The 22186-nt window shown below is 41.4% G+C and overlaps 1 protein-coding gene and 1 pseudogene across 2 annotated transcripts in view; one reads left to right on the top strand and one right to left on the bottom strand.

Moving 5' to 3' along the window:
• The window catches only part of CREBRF (CREB3 regulatory factor), an 85251-nt gene that overhangs the window by 33502 nt on the left and 29563 nt on the right, over positions 1 to 22186 (bottom strand). Inside the window, exons 2-4 of one of the 2 annotated variants that reach the window (XM_077937450.1) lie at positions 21400 to 21616; positions 15557 to 15682; positions 10527 to 11613 (exon numbers count right to left, since the gene is read on the bottom strand). In XM_077937450.1, coding sequence (XP_077793576.1) covers positions 10527 to 11613; positions 15557 to 15682; positions 21400 to 21408 — 1222 coding nt within the window. In that variant the 5' untranslated portion in view covers positions 21409 to 21616. Of the gene's footprint in view, positions 1 to 10526; positions 11614 to 15556; positions 15683 to 21385; positions 21617 to 22186 lie in introns of both variants that reach the window. The other variant, XM_077937451.1, reaches the window with a different exon arrangement.
• LOC100423693 (cell division control protein 42 homolog) lies at positions 15976 to 16990 on the top strand (annotated as a pseudogene).

Here is a 22186-nt window from a genome sequence, read left to right as displayed (position 1 = left end):
TGGGCACGGTGGCTCACGCAAGTAATCCCAGCACTTTGGGAGGCCGAGGTGGGTAAAATGCTTCAGCCTAGGAGTATAAGACCAGCCTGGGTAACATGGTAAAACCCCATCTCTGCAAAAAAATACAAAAATTAGCTGGCTGTGGTGGCATACACCTCAGCTACTTGGAAGGCTGAGGTGGAAGGATTGCTTGAGGCCAGGAGATTGAGAGTGCAGTGAGCTGGGATCATGCCATTGCACTCTAGCCTGGGCAACAGAGTAAGACCCTGTCTCAAGGAAAAAAAAAAAAAAACCTACACAGAACACCATATCCAGCAAGCAAGCTGTCCTTCACAAATGAAAAAAACAAATAAAAGCTTTCCTGAGTTGGGAATGATGATGCACATCAGTAGTTCTAGCTACTCAAGAGACTGAACTGGGGCCAGGCGCGGTGGCTCATGCCTGTAATCCCAGCACTTTGGGAGGCCGAGATGGGTGGATCACGAGGTCAGGAGATCGAGACCATCCTGGCTAACACAATGGAACCCCATTTCTATTAAAAATACAAAAAATTAGCCGGGCGCGGTGGCGGGCACCTGTAGTACCAGCTACTCGGGAGGCTGAGGCAGAAGAATGGCATGAACCTGGGAGGCAGAGCTTGCAGTGAGCCGAGATCACGCCACTGCACTCCAGCCTGGGCAACAGAGCGAGACTCCATCTCCAAAAAAAAGAGAGACTGAACTGGGAGGATTGCTTAAGCTCAGGAGTTGAAGACCAACCTGAGTAACATAGTGAGACCCTATCTCTCAAGGGAAAAAAAAAAAAAACTTTCCCAGAAAACAAAAGCTGAGGGAGTTCATCAGCAGTAGGACTGCTTTACAAGAAATGTTAATGGGAGTTCTTCAAGTTGATATGAAAGGATACTAACCAACAACAATGAAAACACATGGGTCGGGGGCAGTGGCTCACACCTGCAAGCCTAGCACTTTGAGAGGCCAAGGTGGGTGCATCACCTGAGGTCAGGAGTTTGAGACTAGCCAGGCCAACATGGTGAAACCCTGTCTTTACTAAAAATACAAAAATTAGCCAGGCGTGGTGGTGGTCGCCTGTAATCCCAGCTACTCAGGAGGCTGAGGCAGGAGAATCACTTGAACCCGGGAGGCGGAGCTGCAGTTAGCTGAGATCACACCACTGCACTCCAGCCTGGGCGACAGAGTGAGACTCTATCTCAACAAAAAAAAGAAAAGAAAACATGAAAGTATAAAATTCACTGTGTAAAAGTAAGAACACAGTCATATTCAGAATGCTCTAATACTTTAACACTGGTATGCAAAACACTTTTAATGCTAGTATAAAAGTTAAAAGAAAAAGGCATTAAAAATAACTATATACAAAATAATTTTGGCTATGCATGGTGACTCACACTAGTAATCCCAGCACTTTGGGAGGCCAAGGTGGGCAAATCACTCGAGGTCAAGAGTTCAAGACCAGCCTGACCAACATGATGAAACCCCGTCTCTACTAAAAAAAAAAAAAAAATACAGAAAATTAGCCAGGTGTGGTGGCAGGTGCCTGTAATCCCAGCTACTTGGGAGGCTGAGACAGGAGAATCATTTGAACCTGGGAGGAGGAGGTTGCAGTGAGCCAAGATTGTGCCACTGCACTCCAGCCTGGGTGACAGAGCAAGACTCTGTCTCAAAAAAAAAAAAAAAAGCTATATATGAAATAATTTCTTAAGGGATATATATACACAGTATGAAAAGATGTTAACAGTGGTATCAATAAAAAGTGTAAAGTGTAGATATTTTATGTATATCAGAAGTTAAACTATTACCAGCTTAAAAAAGATGTTTCATGTAAGTCCCATGGTAATCACAAAGAAAAATCTGTAGTATAGATAACACAAAAGATAAAGAAAAAGGAATCAAAGCATACCACTACAAAAAACCCAACAAATCACAAAGGAAGAGAGCGAAAGAGGAAGTAACAAAAGGACTATAAAACAGTCAGAAAACACTTAAAAAAAGGTAATAGTAAATCCTTACCTATCAATACCCAATAAAAAGATACAGAGTGGCTGAATGAATAAAAAACCAAGAACCAACTCTATGTTGCCCGCATGTAGCCAGGCACAGTGGCTCACACCTGTAATCCCAGCAGTTTGAGAGGCCAAGGCAGGTAGATCACTTGAGTCCAGGAGTTCGAGACCAGCCTAGGCAACATAGGGAGACCTCATCTCTACAAACAATACAAAAATTAGCTTGGTACGGGGGTGCATGCCTGTAGTCCTAACTACTCAGGAGGCTGAGGTGGGAAGATTGCTTGAGTCTGGCAGGTCAAGACTGTAGTGAGCAGTGACTGTACCACTGCACTCCAGCCTGGGCAACAGAGCAAGACCCTGTCTCAAAAAAATAAAAAGGATGCATGTAAGCTATAAGTGAAGAAATGAAAAGAGATATTCCATGGAAATGGCAACCAAAAAGGGCAGAGTTGGCTATACTTATATCAGACAAAACAGATGTTAAATCAAAAACTGTCACAAGAGGTGGCACACACCTATAGTCCCAGCTATTTAGGAGGCTGAAGCCCAAGTAGTTGAGGCTGCAGTGAGCTGTGACAGTACTGGTACTGTCATACCAGCAGCCTGGGTAACAGGGTAAGATTGTCTCAAAAGAAAAAAAAAACCCACAGTAAAAAAAAAACAACACTGTCACAAGACAAAGAAGGTCTTTATATAATAATAAAGGGTTTGTTGATTCATCTAGAGGTTTTATATATATAGTAAATATATGTATTCCCTTATCAAAGCACCTAAGTAAATGAAGCAAATATTAATAGAATTAAAGGAAAAAACAGACAGTAATACAGGGGACTTCAACACTCCATTTTCAACAATGGATATCAATTAAGAAAACAATGGATCTGAATAACACTTCAGACCAAATGGAGCTAACAGACCTATATAGAACATTTCACCTGACAGCAGCAGAATATATACTCTTTTCAAGCACAAACACAACATTCTCCAGTTTAGATCATATGTGAGGCCACAAAACAAGTCTTAACAAATTTAAGAAGACTGAAATAATACCAAGTATGATATTTTGGCAATTGTATAACTAGAAATCAGAAGGAAAACTGGGGCCGGGCACCGTGGCTCAAGCCTGTAATCCCAGCGCTTTGGGAGGCCGAGGCAGGTGGATCACAAGGTCAGGAGATTGAAACCATCCTGGCTAACATGGTGAAACCCCATCTCTATTAAAAATGCAAAAAAATTAGCCAGGCATGGTGGTGGGCGCCTGTAGTCCCAGCTACTTGGGAGGCTGAGGCAGGAGAATGGCGTGAACCCGGGAGGCAGAGCTTGTAGTGAGTCAAGATCGTGCCACTGCACTCCAGCCTGGGCGACAGAGCGAGACTCCGTCTCAAAAAAAAAAGAAGGAAAATTGGAAAATTCACAAATATGTAGACATTAAACAACATACTCCTGAACAACCAATGGGTCAAAGAAGAAATCAAAAGAGGAACATAAAAATATGTTGAGACAAGCAAAAATGGAAACACAACATATCAAAACTTACAGGATGCAGCAAAAGTAAATCCAAGAGGGAACCTTACGGTAATAAATACCTACATCAAGAAAAAAAAAAGATCTCAAATAAACAACCAAACTTTACACCTCAAGAAGTAAAAAAAGAAGAACAAACTAACCCAAAGTTAGCAGAAGGAAGAAAATAACAAAGATCAGAGCAGACATAAATGAACTGGACACTAAAAAGATCAATGAACAGTTTTTTGTTGAAACGAAAACAAAATTTAAAAACTTTTAGCTAAACTAAGAAAAAAGATCTTAGTAAAATGAAAGAGGAGAAATCAGATTTAATATTACAGAAATGTAAAGAATCATTAAGGACTACTATAAACAATTATACACCAACAAATTGAATAACCTAGAAGAAACGGATAACTTCCTAGAAACATACCAAGACTGAATCATGAGAAAAAATAGAAAAGCTGAACAAACCAATAACAAGAAAGAACACTGAATCAGTAATTAAAAACTGTCAGCCGGGCACGGGGGCTCACATCTGTAATCCCAGCATTTCGGGAGGCCAAGGTGGGCAGATCACCTGAGGTCTGGTGTTCCAGACTAGCCTGGCCAACATGGCAAAACCTCATCTCTACTAAAAATACAAAAATTAGCCAGGTATGGTGGTGAGTGCCTGTAGTGCCAACTGCTTGGGAGGCTGAGGCACGAGAATCACTTAACCCAGGAGGTGAAGATTGCAGTGAGCCGAGATCGTGCCACTGCACTCCAACCTGGGTGACAGAGTAAGACTCCGTCTCAAACAAACAAACAAAAAACTCTCAATGAGTTACAAAAAACTTACAAAAACTTACAAAAAACTTACAAAAAACTCAAGTATTGAAGGAAGAATTAATATAAATCCTTCCAAAGGAAATGTAGAGGAGAGAACATTTCCAAACCCATTTTATGAGGCCAGTATCACCATGATACCAAAACTAAACAAGAACACATGAGGTAAGAAAACCACGGGCCAGGCCGGGCGTGGTGGCTCAAGCCTGTAATCCCAGCACTTTGGGAGGCCAAGGCGGGCGGATCACGAGGTCAGGAGATCGAGACCATCCTGGCTAACATGGTGAAACCCCGTCTCTACTAAAAATACAAAAAAATTAGCCGGGTGTGGTGGCAGGCGCCTGTAGTCCCAGCTACTTGGGAGGCTGAGGCAGGAGAATGGCGTGAACCTAGGAGGCAGGGCTTGCAGTGAGCCGAGATCACGCCACTGCACTCCAGCCTAGGGGACAGAGCAAGACTCCGTCTCGGAAAAAAAAAAAAAAAAAAACCACAGGCCAGTATCCCTGATGGACATGGATGCAAAAATCCTCAACAAAATACGAGCAAGCCATATTCAACAGCACATTAAAAGAATCATACATCATGATTAAGTGGGATTTGTCTTTGAGATGCAAGGATGATTCAATATATGCATATCAACCAATGATATACCACATTAACAGACTGAAGGATAAAAATAATATGATCATCTCAATAGATATGGAAAGAACATGTGACAAAATTCAACATGCTTCAAGATCTGAAAGAATTTGCTTAAAAAAATTCAACATGCTTTCATGACAAAAAACACTTAACAAATTACATATAAAAGGAACGTACCTCAACATAATAAAGGCCGTATACGACAAACCCATAGCTAACATTGTACTCAGTGATGAAAACCTGAAAGCTTTTTCTCTAAGACCAGGAACATGACAAGGATGCCCATTCTCTCAACTACTATTCAATATATTGATAATAATATAAGTCCTACCTAGAGAAATTATGCAAAAGAAAGGGAAGGGGAGGGAAGGGAAGAGAAGGGGAGGGAAGGGAAGAGAAGGGGAGGGAAGGGAAGAAAAGGGGAGAAGAAAGGAGGGGAGAGGAGGGAAAAGGGAGGGGAGGGGGGAGGAGATGGGAAAGGGGAGGGGGGAAGGGAGAAGGGGGAAGGGGGAAGGGGAGGGGGAAGGGGAGGGGGAAGGGGAGGGGGAGGGGGAGGGGAAAGGGGGAGGGGAAAGGGGGAGGGACGGGGGAAGGGAGAGGAGTAGTACCGGAGGGGAGGGGGGAGGGGAAGGGAGAGGGAAGGAGAGGGGAAGGAAGGGGAGGGGGAAGGGAGGGGAAGGGGGAAGCGAAGGGAGGGGAGGGGGAGGGGGGGAAGGAAAGACAAAAGGAAGGGAGGGAGGGAGGGAAGACAGGAAGGGAGGGAAGGGAGGCAGGGAAAGAAACAAAACAAAGAAAGAAAGGCATCCAAATAGGAAAAGAAATTGTCTCTGTTAGTGGATGCCATGATCTTGTATATAGAAAACCCTAAAGACGAGGGCCGGGTGCAGTGGCTCACGCCTGTAATCCCAGCACTTTGGGAGGCCAAGGCGGGCGGATCATGAGGTAAGGGAAATCAAGACCATCCTGGCTCACATAGTGAAACCCCGTCTCTACTTAAAAAAATACAAAAAATTAGCTGGGCATGGTGGCGGGCTCCTGTAGTCCCAGCTACTTGGGAGGTTGAGGCAGGAGAATGGCGTGAACCCGGGAGGCAGAGCTTGCAGTGAGTCAAGATCGCGCCACTGCACTCCAGCCTGGGCAACAGAGCAAGACTCTGCCTCAAAAAAAAAAAAAAAAAACAAAGAAAGAAAAAGAAAAAGAAAAAAAAAGAAAAAGGACTTCATAATTGTTAGATAAAATTGTTAGAACGAATAAACTAATTCAGTAAAGCTGCAGGATAAAAATCATTATTCAAAAATCAGTTGTGTTTCTACATGCTAACTATCCAAAAAAGAAATAAGAAAAACAATCCCATTTACAATAGTATCACACCAAAAAAAAACTTAGAAAAAAATTTAACCAAGAAGGTGAAAAATCTATACACTGAAAACTATACAACACTGGTGAAAGAAACTGAAGACACAAATAAATAAAAGGATATCCTCTGTGTATGGATTGGAAGAATTAATATGGCCAAAATATCCATATTACCCAAAGTGAACCACAGATTCAATGCAATCCTTAAATAAAGGGAAAAAGACCCTAAAAGCCATATGAAATCACAAAAGATTCTGAATAGCCAAAGCTATCTGGGGCAAGAAAAACAAAGCTGGAGGCATCATATTATCTGATTTCAAAATATATTACAAAGCTATAGTAATTATAACAATATGGTACTGGCATAAAAACAGACATATATACCAATGAAACAGCCCAGAAATAAATTCCCACATTATGTCCCATTAATTAATCTTTGGCAAAGGTGCCAGAAACAACAGGATAGTCTCTTCAATAAATGGTTATGAGAAAACTGGATATTCAAAGGCAGAATAATGAAATTGGAGACTCTTATCTCATACCATATTAAAAAATCAACTCAAAATGGATTAAAGACTCAAACATAAAAACTAACAATAAAAATACTAGGAGAAAACACGAAAAAGGATTCTTGACATTGGTATGGGCAATGATTTTTTAAATATATAACTCCAAAAGCACTGGCAACAAAAGCAAAAATAAACAAATGAGATTGCATCAAACCAAAAAGCTCCCCACACAGCAAAATAAACAATTAACAGAGTGAAGAGACTACCTATGAAATGAAAGAAAAATATCTGCAAACCATACGTCTGATAAGGAGTTAATATCCAAAATATACAAGGAACCCAAACAATGTAATAGCAAGAAAACAATCCAATTAAAAAATGGGCAAAGGACCTGAATAAACATTTTTTAAAAGACATCCAAATGGCCAAGAAGTATATGAAAACATGCTCAATACCACTAATCATCAGAGAAATATAAACGAAAGCCACAATGAGATATCACCTCATACCTGTCACCATGGCTATTATCAAAAAGATAAATGATAGCAAGTGTTGTTGAGGATGTGGAAAAAAAGAGAACTCTTGTAAACTATTGGTGGGAATGTAAATTGGTACAGTCTTTATGGAAAACAGCCTGGAAGTTCCTCAAAAAATTAAAAATAGAAAGATCATATGATCCAGCAATCCCACTTCTGGGGATACAGCCAAAATAAATAGTCAGTATCTTGAAGAGATATCTGCATTCCTATGTTCACTGCAACAGTATTCACATAATCCAAGATAAGGAATCAACAAAGGGGCCAACAATGAACACACACATAAAGAAAATGTAAGAGTTATACACACATGCCCACACACACAGGAATATTATTCAGCCTTAAAAAGAAAGGACATCCTGTCTTTGTGATAACGTGGATGAACCTGGAAGATATTATGCTAAGTGAAATAAGCCAGGCACAGAAAGACAAATACAGCATGATCTCACTTATATGGGAAATCTTAGAAAAAAAGTCAAACTCAGGATCAGAGAGTAGAAAGTAGAATGGAGGCTGCCAGGGGCTGGGGGTTGGGGGAAATGGGAAGAATGTTGGTCAAAAGGTACAAAGTTTCAGTTATGCAGGATGAATAAGCTCTGGAGATCTAACATACAGCATTGTGACTACATATAACAATACTGGGCTGGGAGTGGTGGCTCACGCCTGTAATCCCAGCACTTTGGGAGGCGAGGCGGGCAGGTGGCTTAGCTCACAAGTTCAAGACTTGCCTGGGCAACATGGCAAAACCCTATCTCAACAAAAGATACAAAAATTAGCTGGGCATGATGGTGCACACCTGTGGTCCTAGCTACTTGGAAGGCTGTAGTGGGAGGGTAGCTTGAGCCAGGGAAGCGGAGGTTGCAGTAAGCCAAGACTGTGCCACTGCACTGCAGGGTAGGCAACTGAGCCATATCTTGTCTCAAAAAACAAAACAAAACAAAACTGTATTGTGTAGGCAAAATTTGTTAAGAGAGTAGATGTTAAATGTTCTTACCACCCTACAATGTGAAGTGATGGGTATGTTAACTAGCCTGATTTTGGTAATCATTTCACAACGTGTACATGTATCAAAACATGTTGTACACTTTAAACATATACAATTTCTATTTGCAAACACACCCTGATAAAGTTGTGGGGGAAAAGTCAAAGAAAAGCAAAACTACAATCAAAAGTCAGGTAGATAATGTAGTCCCTGCTGCCTTGATGATGGTAGGGTTTACTGTAGGATTTACTGACTCCTTCTGATCTATATATTCCTTTAAGCACCAGCTGCTAAAGGCATTTCCTTCCCTACATTTGCCATTTCCCTTAATTACCCATCCTCTCTTTGTCTCACCCTTCCCCTACTCCTACATATGAGACTCAAAGCAACAGGACTGATCTGTCAAGACTTTAAGGACCACTCATGAACAGCACTATGATCTTCCAAGTGCAGGGAGTTATATAAATTACCCCTACCTATAGTCAAAGTCTCCTTGAAACATCTCAAAGCAGATTTTATTCACTTGCCAAGAGAAAAATTTTCCTGTATTATAAAAAGACCATTATTCTATCTAGACTACATAGAGTTGTACAGTACACCAACGAAGAAGGCACAAACCCTTTTCTTCCATATTCAAGTATCTTTTACTTACCTGAAACTCCACCCAAATCAAAAAATTTGTTTGTGTCAAATGCATAAATCTAAACATTTGTGTAACAGAAAGATTTCACCAAAGGAAAAGTTCTTAGTAATAATAACGTTTCACTAGTTACAATACAGGTATTATACTTTAAACACCTTTCAGAAAATTAAATATCTATGTTTATACTGCCTGAAATTCCAGCAATCATCATTATAACAAAAGGGTTCTCTTTGATATTTCGGTTTCTTTTTTTATAATAATAACTTAGTTTTCATGCAGAGTTAGTATCAACACCATTTTTGAAGAAAATAACTTTAGTTTAAATTTGAAGATCTTTACTTCTTTGTGCATTTTCAACCATGTGCCACTTGGCAATACCATTTTTATAAATAAACTGCACAAGCCAACAGTGCCAAAAGCCCAAGCATGTAAATGCTAAAATGAACCAGTTCCCCCACAGATTTCATTTTCTTTGTCCCTTTTATTTATATGCACTGTATATAAATAAAGCAGAGTCTCCTTCATGCTCACCAAATTACAGCATGTATTTTTCTTAAATAGGAAAATATGATGTAAATTAAAATGTTAGCAGACACAAAGAAAATGCTCTCTTTTACATTATTCATAAATAGACTTTGTTGGGTATTGGCATGAGTAATATAAACCATCATCACTTGGTTCAACATTCTGTATACTCCTAACTTATCTCAACTATAATAGAGAGACACATGCATAAACAGGAATATTTTTATTTATTATTTTTTGTTGTTGTTGAGACAGACTTTCACTCTTATTGCCCAGGTTGGAGTGCAATGGCGCAATCTCAGCTCACCACAACTTCAGCCTCCTGGGTTCAAGTGATTCTCCTGCCTCAACCTCCGGAGTAGCTGGGATTACAGGTGAGTGCCACAACACCTAATTTTTGTATTTTTGGTAGAGACAGGGTTTTGCTGTGTTGGTCAGGCTGGTCTTTAACTCCTGACCTCAGGTGATCCACCCACCTCGGCCTCCCAAAGTGCTGGGATTACAGGCGTGAGCCACTGTGCCTGGCCCTAAACAGGAATATTTTTAAAACAATAAATTCTTGGTGTCTTAGCATAAATGCTCAAGTGAATGACAAAACAGGTCACTTAACATAAGATACATTAAGAGTATGTCCTCAGCTGGGCACAGTGGCTCACGCCTGTAATCCCAACACTTTAGGAGGCCAAGGTGGGAGGATAGCCTGAGCCCAGGAGTTTGAGACCAGCCTGGGCAACAACAACAAGCTCCCATGTCTATTTTAATTTTGAAAATAAGAAATAAAATAATAAAAAATAAGCCCTCAAGGAATTAGCTTATGAATCCCTATGTGAGCAAAAGTGATCATTCAAGCCAAGGTTTAAGTCATTTAATTCCCAAACTAAAATAAAGAAATTATCCAAACAAAATAGAAACCAAAACCTTTCTATTTCAAAATAGTAATACAAAGGTCAGTCTGGTAAGCTTGCAAGCATGATAATACCTGGTTCAGAGAAAGTATCACTAATATCATCATCCTTATCATCTTCATAATCCTCTTCCTCTTCTTCCTCCTCCTCATTTTCAGACAGTTCATGCTCGCTGCCGAATCCTTCATCATGGTCCTCATCATCAACATCCTCCTCGTCCTCCTCATCTTCTTCAGGACTGCATTTGGTTGGCTGTTCACCCAAGTTGTCGGAGACAAAAAGAGAATAATTGTGCTCTTCTTTTTTCTGGGATGAATCTGAGACTGATGTACTGGCAGAAAGACTGCTGCTCTCTCCTGCTGCAAGTGACCCAGGACCTTCCTGGGGTAAGGGACTTAGTAATAGTTCCTGGGTTTCTTTAAAAGGCAAAGCGGGAGTGGCATGACCTTGAAGAGGCTCCATCCCTTTTTTCTCTTGTCTCTTTGCCACTGCACCACAGTAGCAGGTGTTCTCCTTTGCTGCATCTGTGTGAATCTGGCTCAACAAGGGCCGGCTCTGTTGCACTGGGTTGATCTTTACCTTTGCCTTTTTTACATAGTCTTTACATTCAACATGAAAGTTCACCTTTTCATTATGATACATGTTGGTCTTCACCATGATTTGTGTGCTTGAAGTGGGTTTACTTGCTTTTTGGACACAGTCTGACAAAGGGACCTCAGCCTGCAGAGTCTTAGAAGAACACACAGGAGCAGCTGCTCTGCTTGTGATCTTTTTACCAGGGAATGAAGTGGGTAAGGGATTTTGTTTGACACTGAAAAGTGAATCGGGGTAATAAAGGGAATCAGAAACAGACTGTGAGTCCTCACTATTAAGTTGAGCTAAAGTTGGAGTTTTACTTATAACCTCTTCATCTTGGTAAGGACTAGAAAAGTCATCAAGACCCAAGTAATCCACTTCTTTTGTTCCCCAGATGTCACAGCTGGTAAGTTTGGTATATTTTGTTAGGTCTTCACAGTATGTATCCCACTGTTCCCAGTTTGAGGTTAAAGCACCCTCATTATCCAGGACATCTGTGAAAGACTCCAGATTTTCAATGTCTTTGCAGTCCTCCAAAGAAAGAAAGTTGTCTCTAGGATTCTGTTGGTAGTTCATCTCTCTATCCTGAGAAAGGTTTTAAAAAAGAAATTGCACATCATATTTTAGGAAGGAAATATTCACCTCCATATGTCAAACTGATAAATCAGTACTTGACTTTTGGTCTGTTTTAACATAAAGGCTACTGACGTGATGCTTTATTATTCCATATAATGCCATCATTTCCCTAGGCAAGAAAAAGTAGAGTGAAAATAAAACAAACAACAAACAATTAAAAATTAAATTTAAAAAAGAGGGAAAGTGTGTGCCTTGAGAGGCTCAGGTATGATCCAAATATCAAGGGCTCTTGAGTTTTACCATAAACATTCTTCCTGAAAATAGTTTACATTTCCTTATCTTAGAAGGATTTTGGGATCTCCTTAGCAGTGGTGGTGGGGGGGCACACTTCAATTAAAAAGCAAATAATGTGATATGTGAGAGAGGAAATTTTTAAATATTAGTAACAATGAAAATAATAAAGACACCCTCATTACAGAAGAAGATATCTTTTCAGTGGGAACTTAAATATAGAGGCAAAGAACAATCCAAAGAGAGCTGGAATTCAGCCACAGAATGGTAAGATCTTTTGCAAGATCTTATAACAACACTTGGGCAGGCAGAGTAAAATACTCCTCATGAATTTTAGAGGTTTTTTTTTTTTGTATTTTTAGTAGAGACGGGGTTTCACCATGTTGGCCAGGCTGGTCTCAAACTCCTGACCTCAAGTGATCCGCCCACCTTGCCCTCCCAAATTGCTGGGATTACAGGCTTGTGCCACTGGAGATGTCAACTTCAAATACCAGTTAAGACTCTGCAGTCATTGAAATAAATGCAGCTTAGCTCTAATGTACAAACATGAAAGACTGCCCACCATACATTTTTATTTTTAAAAGAGCAAGTTACAGAAAACTGTTATCTATATTATCCAATTAAAAAGTATATATATACAAAAAAAGATATACATATGTTTACATATGCATAGAAAAAAAACCTGTTAGTTATGTTTTGGTAAAAGGTTTGGAAGGTGGAGGCACAGGAAGAAAATGAAGTTTTCAGTCTTCCAGAGTTTTTTTTTTTGTTTTTTTTTTTTAATTTTTGGGGGGGGTGTGTGTGTTGTCTGCGTTTTGTTTTTGTTTGTTTGTTTGTTTTTGAGACAGAATCTCACTCTGTCACCCAGACTGGAGTGCAGTGGCGTGATCTTGGCTCACTGCCTCTGGGTTTAAGGAATTCTCTGCCTCAGCCTCCCGAATTGCTGGGATTACAGGCACGTGCCACCACACCTAGCTAATTTTTTGTGTTTTTAGTAGATACACCATCTTGGCCAGGCTGGTCTTGAACTCCTGACCTCGTGATCTACCTGCCTCAGCCTCCCAAAGTGCTGGGATTACAGGCGTGACCACTGCACCTGGCCTGTCTATGTTTTTACAGTTTTACTGAAGTATAATTTCACATACCATAAAACCAACCTATATTAAGTATACAATTCACTAATTTTTAGTAGATTTATGCATTTGAGTACTCAGTTTTCCAGTTTTTATATATTTTTGTGTTTTTTCAATTTGATGTAATTAAAACTGTTTTTTAAATGTTTTTCTTTTTTTCTTTTGAGATGGAGTCTTGCTCTATCGCCCAGGCTGGAGTACAATGGCTTGATCTCGGCTCACTGCAACCTCCGCCTCCTGGGTTCACGCTATTCTCCTACCTCAGCCTCCCAAGTAGCTGGGACTACAGGTGCCAGCCACCACGCCCGGCTAATTTTTTTGTATTTTTTAGTAGAGATGGGGTTTCACCGTGTTAGCCAGGATGGTCTCAATCTCCCGATCTTGTGATCCTCCTGCCTGGGGCTCCCAAAGTGCTGGGATTACAGGCGTGAGCCACCGCGCCCGGCCTAAAATGTTTTTCTTATGAATTTTAAGTGTCTATTTACCTCAAGAATAAATGATAAGTATAGGCAGATCCTGTTTGGAACTGCTATTTTTGTGTCACATTCTTTATGTCATTCATATGCCTTGCTCAACGTTTTCCCACTGAAAAGTCCATTATCTTTATCAAAAACTAGATTTGAAGATATTTACATAATCTTTTACTATTTTTGATGGGTTAATTTGTTTCTTTTTTTTTTTTTGAGACGGAGTCTTGCTCTTGTTGCTCAGGCTGGAGTGCAGTGGCGCAATCTCGGCTCACTGCAACCTCTGTCTCCCGGGTTCAAGCGATTCTCCTGCCTCAGCCTCCTGAGTAGCTGGGATTACAAGCACCCACCACCACACCCAGCTAATTTTAGATCACGCCACTGCACTCCAGCCTGGGCAACAAGAGTGAAACTCCATCTCAAAAAAAAAAGAAAAAAGAAAGTATTTGATGAAGCAATATTGGCTGCCCTGGAGCCTCCAGAATCGAAGAAGAGCCGCAGGTGTGTGTGGCTATGAACATTTCTCCAGAGCCCTTTCTGCACAGCTGGTGTCGGCATCATACTAAAAGCAATGTTTAAGGCCAGGCGCGGTGGCTCACGCCTATAATACCAGCACTTTGGGAGGCCGAGGTGGGCGGATCACGAGGTCAGGAGTTCGTGACCATCCTGTCCAATATGGTGAAACCCCATCTCTACTAAAAATACAAAAAATTAGCCGGGCATGGTGGCCTGTAATCGCAGCTACTCGGGAGGCTGAGGCAGGAGAATCATTTGAACCCAGGAGGCGGAGGTTGCAGTCAGCCAAGATTGTGCCGCTGCACTCCAGCCTGGGCTACACAGAGAGACTCCGTCTCAAACAAACAAACAAATAAATAAATGCATGTTTAAATCAAACTAAAGATTAAAAATTAAAATTCAGGCAGGTGATCCACCCGCCTTGGCCTCTCAAAGTGCTGAGATTACAGGCGTGAGCTACCATGCCCGGCAGTATGCTTTTTTTTCTTTTTGAGATTCCAGTCTGTCGCCAGACTGGAGTGCTATGGGGCGATCTCAGCTCACCGCAACTTCTGACTCCTTGGTTCAAGCGATTTTTCTGCCTCAGCCTCCTGAGTAGCTAGGACTACAGGTGCGCACCACCATGCCCAGCTAATTTTTGTATTTTTAGTAGAGACAGAGTTTCACCATGTTGGCCAGGATGGTCTCAATCTCCTGACCTCATGGTCCACCTGCCTTGGCCTTCCAAAGTGCTGGGATTACAGGCATGAGCCACCGCACCCAGCCAACAGCTGCATACTTTTAAAATTACTAGGTGTAGGCCAGGTGCGATGGCTCATGCCTGCAATCCCAGCGTTTTGGGAGGCCAAGGCGGGCAGATCACCTGAGGTCAGGAGCTCAAGACCTGTCTAGCTGACATGGTGAAATGCTGTCTGCACTAAAAATACAAAAAGTAGGCCAGGCACGGTGACTCATGCCTGTAATCCCAGGACTTTGGGAGGCCGAAGCAGTTGGATAGCCTGAGGTCAGGAGTTCAAGACTAGCCTGGCCAATGTAGTGAAACCCCATCCCTACTAAAAATGCAAAAATTAGCTGGGCATGGTGCCAGGTGGCTGTAATCCCAGCTACTTGGGTGGCTGAGGTAGAAGAATTGCTTGAATCCAGTAAACGGAGGTTGCAGTGAACCGTGATTGCACCACTCCAGCCTGGGCGACAGAGCGAGACTTTGTCACAAAAAAAAAAAAAAAAAAAAATCAGTTGGATGTGGTGACACATGCCTGTAATCCCAGCTACTTGGGAGGCTGAGGCAGAAGAATCATTTGAACCTGGGAGGTGGAGACTGCAGTGAGCCAAGATTGCACCACCACACTACAGCCTGAGAAACAGAATAAGACTCCGTCTCAAAAAAATAAAAACAAACAAAATTACTACAGGTATAATCATAAGAATTAAACTTGGCCCAAGCACATCTTTTTTTTTTTTTCCCAGGCATTTATAAATAAAAAACTCTCCCACAAACTTTTACCCCAAATCAATCAAGACCAAAACCAAGAAAATGTTGCTTACCAGTTCATACATGAAATCTGGATCCGAACTGTTTGCTAAGAGATCTGTGCTCATCAGAGTTTGTTCCGAAAAGGTGTGGCTTCGAAAGGCATCCCCGAAAGGCGGATCCATTCCGCTTACACTAGGCTACAACAGAGTGATTTTTATTTTAGAAAGTTAAAGACTATTTTGAAACCAATTTATCACATGTGAGTCCCAACTCCACACCCACTAAGTAACTTATTCTTTTCAGAAAACATTTCTATACTTTCTTCTACTGTATAGTATATTTAAGAGCTTTGGCTAACACTGAACTGTAGACTTAAATTAGGAAAATGCCTAAAAATAGAAAAAATAGAGTGCTGCCAACGCCCTGGTGGAGAAGCTGAGGTCAACATCAGATTTGAAATATTTAAAGTGGATACAAAACTATTTCAGCAATGCAGACAATTAAGTGTGTTGTGGGTGATGTTGCTGTTGGTAAAACATGTCTCCTGATATCCTACACAACAAACAAATTTCCATCAGAATAATGTACTGTTTTTGACAACTATGCAGTCACCGTTACGACTGGTAGAGAACCATACACTCTTGGACTTTTTGATATTGTAGGGCAAAGGATTATAACAGATTACAACCGCTGAGTTATCCACGAACAGATATATTTCTACTCTGTTTTTCAGTGGTCTCTCCATCTTCATTTGAAAATGTGAAAAAAGTGGGTGCCTGAGATAACCGTCCCAAAGACTCCTTTCTTGCTTGTTGGGACCCAAACTGATATCAGAGATAACCCCTCTACTATTGAGAAACTTTCCAAGAACAAACAGAAGCCTATCACTCTGGAGACTGCTAAAAAGCTGGCCCGTGACCTGAAGGCTGTCAGGTATCATGGAGTGTTCTACACTCACACAAAAAGACCTAAAGAATTTATTGGACAGCTGGGCGCGATGGCTCACGCCTGTAATCCCAGCACTTTTGGAGGCTGAGGCAGGTGTTCCACCTGAGGTCAGCAGTTCGAGACCAGCCCGGACATGGTGAAACCCTGTCTCTACTAAAAAGGCAAAAATTAGCTGGGCATGGTGGCAGGTGCCTGTAATCCCAGCTACTCGGGAGGCTGAGGCAGGAGAATCGCTTGAACCTGGGAGGCAAAGGTTGCAGTGAGCTGAGATTGCACCATTGCACTCCAGCCTGGGCAACAAGAGCGAAAGTACATCTCCAGAAAAAAAAAAAAAAGGAACATATTGGACGATGCAATATTGGCTGCCCTGGAGCCTCCAGAATCGAAGAAGAGCTGCAGGTGTGTGCTGCTATGAACATCTCTCCAGAGCCCTTTCTGCACAGCTGGTGTCAGCATCATACTAAAAGCAATGTTTAAATCAAACAAAAGATTAAAAGTTAAAATTCAGGCTGGGTGCGGTGGCTCAAGCCTGTAATCCAGCACTTTAGGAAGCCAAGGCAGGCGGATCATCTGAGGTCAGGAGTTCGAGACCAGGCTGGCCAATGTAGCAAAACTCTGTCTCTACTGAAAATACAAAAATTAGCCAGGTGTGGTGGTATGTACCTGTAATCCCAGCTATTCAGGAGGCTGAGGCAGGAGAATCGCTTGAATCCAGGAGGTGGAGGTTGCAGTGAGCCGAGATCGTCCCATTGCACTCCAGCCTGGACAACGAAAGCGAAACTCCCATCTCAAAAAATAAAAAATAGGCCGGGCGCAATGGCTCACGCCTGTAATCCCAGCACTTTGGGAGGCCGAGGCGGGTGGATCACGAGGTCAGGAGATAGAGACCATCCTGGCTAACACGGTGAAACCCCGTCTCTACTAAAAATACAAAATTAGTCAGGTGTGGTGGTAGGCATCTGTAGTCCCAGCTACTGTGGAGGCTGAGGCAAGAGAATTGTGTGAACCCAGGAGGCAGAGCTTGCAGTGAGCAGAGATCGTGCCACTGCACTCCAGCCTGGGCGACAGAGCGAGACTCCGTCTCAAAAATAAATAACTAAATAAAAATAAAAGTAAATTCGTTTTTGCAATAATGACAAATGCCGTGTACCTACCCACATGCACTTGTGTAGGACAAGGCCCATAGGTATGGGTCCACCTTTCCCCCTCCCAGTACTAGCTAATTTTGAGTAATTGTGTACTGTCAGAAAAGTGATTAGTACTAGGTTTTGTTGTTTTAAAACTTATTATTTGTTTAAAAGCAAGGCATGCTTATGGATGACTCTGTAATAAACTAATTGGAATTGTTGAAGCTGTTCCCCAGTTCCACTCTGGAGAGTAATCTGGGACATCTTGGTATGTTGTTGGTTTTTTTCTCCTATTTTTTTGAGGGGAGTGTGTGTGCGATTTTTCAGTCTTTTTTTTTTTTTTATTAATTAACCAGTGGATAGCCCTTAAGGGGAGGAGGACGGATCCACTTCCTAGATCTAGTTTAGAAAACATGTTCCCCATCTGGTGCTTTCAAGAAGGAGTATAGTAAACGCCTCATTTAATAACATACTCCTTTTTGAAAGTTGCCTTTTCTTTCCACCCTTGAGTAGATCCAGTATTTGATGAAACTCATGAAAGTGGCTGGAGCCTGTCTTGCCCCTCTGTTTTCTAGGCCACACTATATATGACTGTGACTTTCACGGACATTGGTTTGCCATTTGCTTATTTTTGGGGGGAGTTAATTTCTAACTTCTTTCACTGATACATGAAGAAAAGTATTGCACCTTTGAAATACACCAAATGGCCGGCCGGGCGCGGTGGCTCAAGCCTGTAATCCCAGCACTTTGGGAGGCCGAGACGGGCGGATCACGAGGTCAGGAGATCGAGACCATCCTGGCTAACACGGTGAAACCCCGTCTCTACTAAAAAATACAAAAAACTAGCCGGGCGCGGTGGCGGGCGCCTGTAGTCCCAACTACTCGGGAGGCTGAGGCAGGAGAATGGCGTGAACCCGGGAGGCGGAGCTTGCAGTGAGCTGAGATCCGGCCACTGCACTCCAGCCTGGGCGGCAGAGCGAGACTCCGTCTCAAAAAAAAAAAAAAAAAAAAAAAAAAAAAGAAATACACCAAATGAATTGAGTTTGTAATTTAAAGAAGTGTTTCCCCTGTCAAAAAAAATTGAAAAAATATACAGCAGCAATTAATATCTTCTAGAAACTAAAGCTTATTTAGCCACCAGTCACCATACAGCACCTATCAAGTACTTTCACTTAGCTATATAACATTTCTTCACATCCTGTCTAACAACACTATTTTAACTATCATCAGTAGAGGATTCCCTGTCTTTTCCTGGGGTCTGCAGATACAGCAAATCACTCTCACTCTGTGCTGCTAAGTGAGTCCCATGTCTTATTTTCCAAAGCAAGCTGGAAGACAGTTTGGGATTCACTATCTAGTATAACCAATGCCTGCAGGAAGGTAACGGAAACAGAATCAACTAAATACCCAAAGATCTCCTTGGTAAGACCAGTAACTTGGGCATGAACGCTGTAGCCTTAATCCTGATTCCCAAAAAGGGCACAGTCCATTCCATAATAAATAAAGGGGGGAAAAAAAAGACTTGAGACCCAGCATTAATTCTCCTTCTTGTTTTTTTCTCTATCTTCTGTTTACATTTTAACATCTATACAAATCCCTCAGAGTCAAGTCTGGGCTCACCCTTCTAAAGTGGGTCAAATAATAGAAAGGCTTCACTTTAAAATCTAACTGAGCTGAAGAAAGAGAATGAGAAAGAATAAAAAAATTTCTTTTTTTTGGAGAGACATAGTCTTGCTCTGTTACCCAGGCGGAGTACAGTGGCAAGATCTCAGCTCACCGCAACCTCCACCTCCAGTGTTCAAGCGATTCTCCTGCCTCAGCTTCCCAAGCAGCTGGGACTATAGGCACACGCCACCAAGTCCAGCTACTTTTTATATCTTTTAGTAGGGATGGGGGTTTCACTATATGTTAGCCAGGCTGATCTAACTCCTGACCTCAAGTGATCAGTCTGCCTCGGCCTCCCAAAGTGCTGGGATTACAGATGCAAGCCACCGCACCCAGCTTTTTTTTTTTTTTTTTTATTTGAGACACAGTCTCGCTCTGTCGCACAGGCTGGAGTGCAGTGGCGTGATCTCAGCTCACTGCAACCTCCACCTCCCGGGTTCACACAATTCTCCTGACTCAGTCTTCCGAGTAGCTGGGACTACAGGTGCGCACCACCACACCTGGTCTAATTTTTGTATTTTTAGTAGAGATGGGGTTTCACCATGTTGGCCAGGTTGTTTTCAAACTCCTGACCTCAAGTGATCCGCCCACCTTGGCCTCCCAAAGTGCTGGGATTACAGACATGAACCACTGACACCAGGCCAAAAATCTCTTAGTTTTTTTTTTTTTTTTTTTTAACAAGTTTCTACAGAAATGTTTTTAAATGGTATTAATCTATTTGCTTATTCTTTTCATATACTTTCTATCTTTTGCAAACTGGACTTTTCATAGACCTTCTCATCGTATTTTTCTTCATTGGTACGTCCCATCTTATTGTTTTTCTTTTTCTCTTTCTCTTACCTTCCCCCAACATTTCCAGGCCTGCAGAACCTTTCTTCCTAGAAAAAGTTAGCTTGAGAAAATAAGTTTAAAATTTAAGCCCCAAATTCAAGTACTCAGTAAATATAAAACTAAACCTCGAATGGGCAACCACTCTAAAAGGGTATGTGCAGTCCATCTGTCACAGAGGTTGGGGTGGCAGTAGGCCGCTGGTCTTTTCTTTTCTTGTTTTGAGACGGAGTTCCCTCTTTCCCCAGGCTAGAGTCCAGTGGCGTGATCTTGGCTCACTACAACCTCTGCCTCCCAGGTTCAAGCAATTCTGTCTCAGCCTCCCGAGTGGCTGGGATTACAGGCACACACCACCACACCCAGCTAATTTTTGTATTTTTAGTAAAGAGGGTTTCACGATGTTGGCCAGACTGGTCTTGATCTCCTGACCTTGTGATCCGCCTGTCTTGGCCTCCCAAAGTGCTGGGATTACAGGCGTGAGCCACTGGGCCTGGCCGGCCACTGTCTTTTCAATATCCATTAACCAAGTCCCCTTTCTTTGCCTCTTCTGCCTGTCTCAAGTCACCAGACAATCCCAGCAAATTGTTGATTCCCTATGCTCAAAGGATAGCTCAGACACAAAAAGTCACCCAAGAGTCCCTGCCCACTCATTACTTCTAGGTTTCTCCCCAGCACTGAAACAAACAGGGGAGGGGCAAGAGCTAAACACTGGAGAAGAAAAGGAGGAGTTTAGACAAGCAGAATAGGGACTAACAGGGCTTCACTGATTGTCTCAGTGATTGCCTCAAACCAAAACCGATCAATTCAGAGTCGCTGCCATAATATAAACAGATACAATCATTCTTAGATATGTTTTGTAAGGAGATATTTATATGTGCACACATATGTATGTGTGTGTGTGTCTATGAGAAAGAGAGAGATGAGAGGGGTTGGGGGAGGGAGCCTGAAGTCTCTCACTATTTCCTCTTAATTACTTCTAAATTCAGCTGGCATAAGTGAAAGGTAAGAACTGGGAAACAGGAAGAGTGAGGAGACAGAAATGGGATTGCTGTGGCAGATTAATTTTCAGGGGAGTTGGTTTTGCCCCATAAAGCCAGAAATCTGTCTACCTTCTAATCTATTCACCATACTACCTATGTAGAACTCATTAAACTTCAAGTGATAGCAAAGAAAGAAATAGAAGCCAATGGAAGGAAGAACATGTACTCAAAACTAGCTGAGATCAGAAATAAGATACCATAAAAAGGTAGTATGCAAAGTTGTGTTAAGATTCATTTAAGAGTCAATGGTATTGACTTTCTGTAGTGGGAAAATAGAAAACTTTGCACCTACTCTGTATGATTTACCTGAGGCATTTCCAAGCCCAGATCCTGTGAATCCGATTCCAAACTTCTTTTTTTTCTCGTTTGTAAATTCCTTTCCAGCTTTACTTTTAATTCCGAGATCGAAGATGATTTTCACAATAAACAGCAGGTTTCCCCAGAGTGCTTCCAATTCAACTGCTTGGATCACTGCTTTTTTTTTTTTTTTTTTTTTTTTTTTAATAATTCTGTATGATGCTGTCTGTCAAACAACACAAAGTAACTTCACTGAGTTCCAGGAAAAACAAGTTGACGTTTCAAAAAAAAGTTGACTTTTCAAAAACAATATTAGCAGAAAATACTGTGCTTTAAATAAGTCTTATGGTTGAGTTATCAAGGATTTGGTCATACCTTAATACTTACTATTCTGAAATTTACCATTCCTCCTCCTGTATTTTTCTAAAGTACAGCTGGTCAATAACCAATTGGCAACATTAAAAAAAACACACACAAAATTAACATAGGCTCATTTTTTCTGTGATCTGAAAGATGTAATATATTGATTTTTAAAGTCAAGCTCTCATTCACTTTATGTTCTTTATGAGAAACTATATCTCAAAATTTAATTCCATTTATTGTATAATCATTACTGCTAAATTAATCTACATTTTATCTCTCTCGTAAGTCAACAAGAAGAGTAATGAATACATAATAGTCAGCAATGGAACTTAACATATCCTCTACATTAAATAAAATCCCATTTGTACGGGTATATGTCAATATTATTCTTTCAGTTATAAGGTATAAGCTGCCAGTGAAGAAAGAATTACTC

This window comes from Macaca mulatta, chromosome 6 (genome assembly GCF_049350105.2).
Source record: "Macaca mulatta isolate MMU2019108-1 chromosome 6, T2T-MMU8v2.0, whole genome shotgun sequence".
NCBI lineage: Eukaryota > Metazoa > Chordata > Mammalia > Primates > Cercopithecidae > Macaca > Macaca mulatta.
Note: the sequence above shows the minus strand (reverse complement) of the source record. Positions and strands in the feature narration are given on the sequence as shown.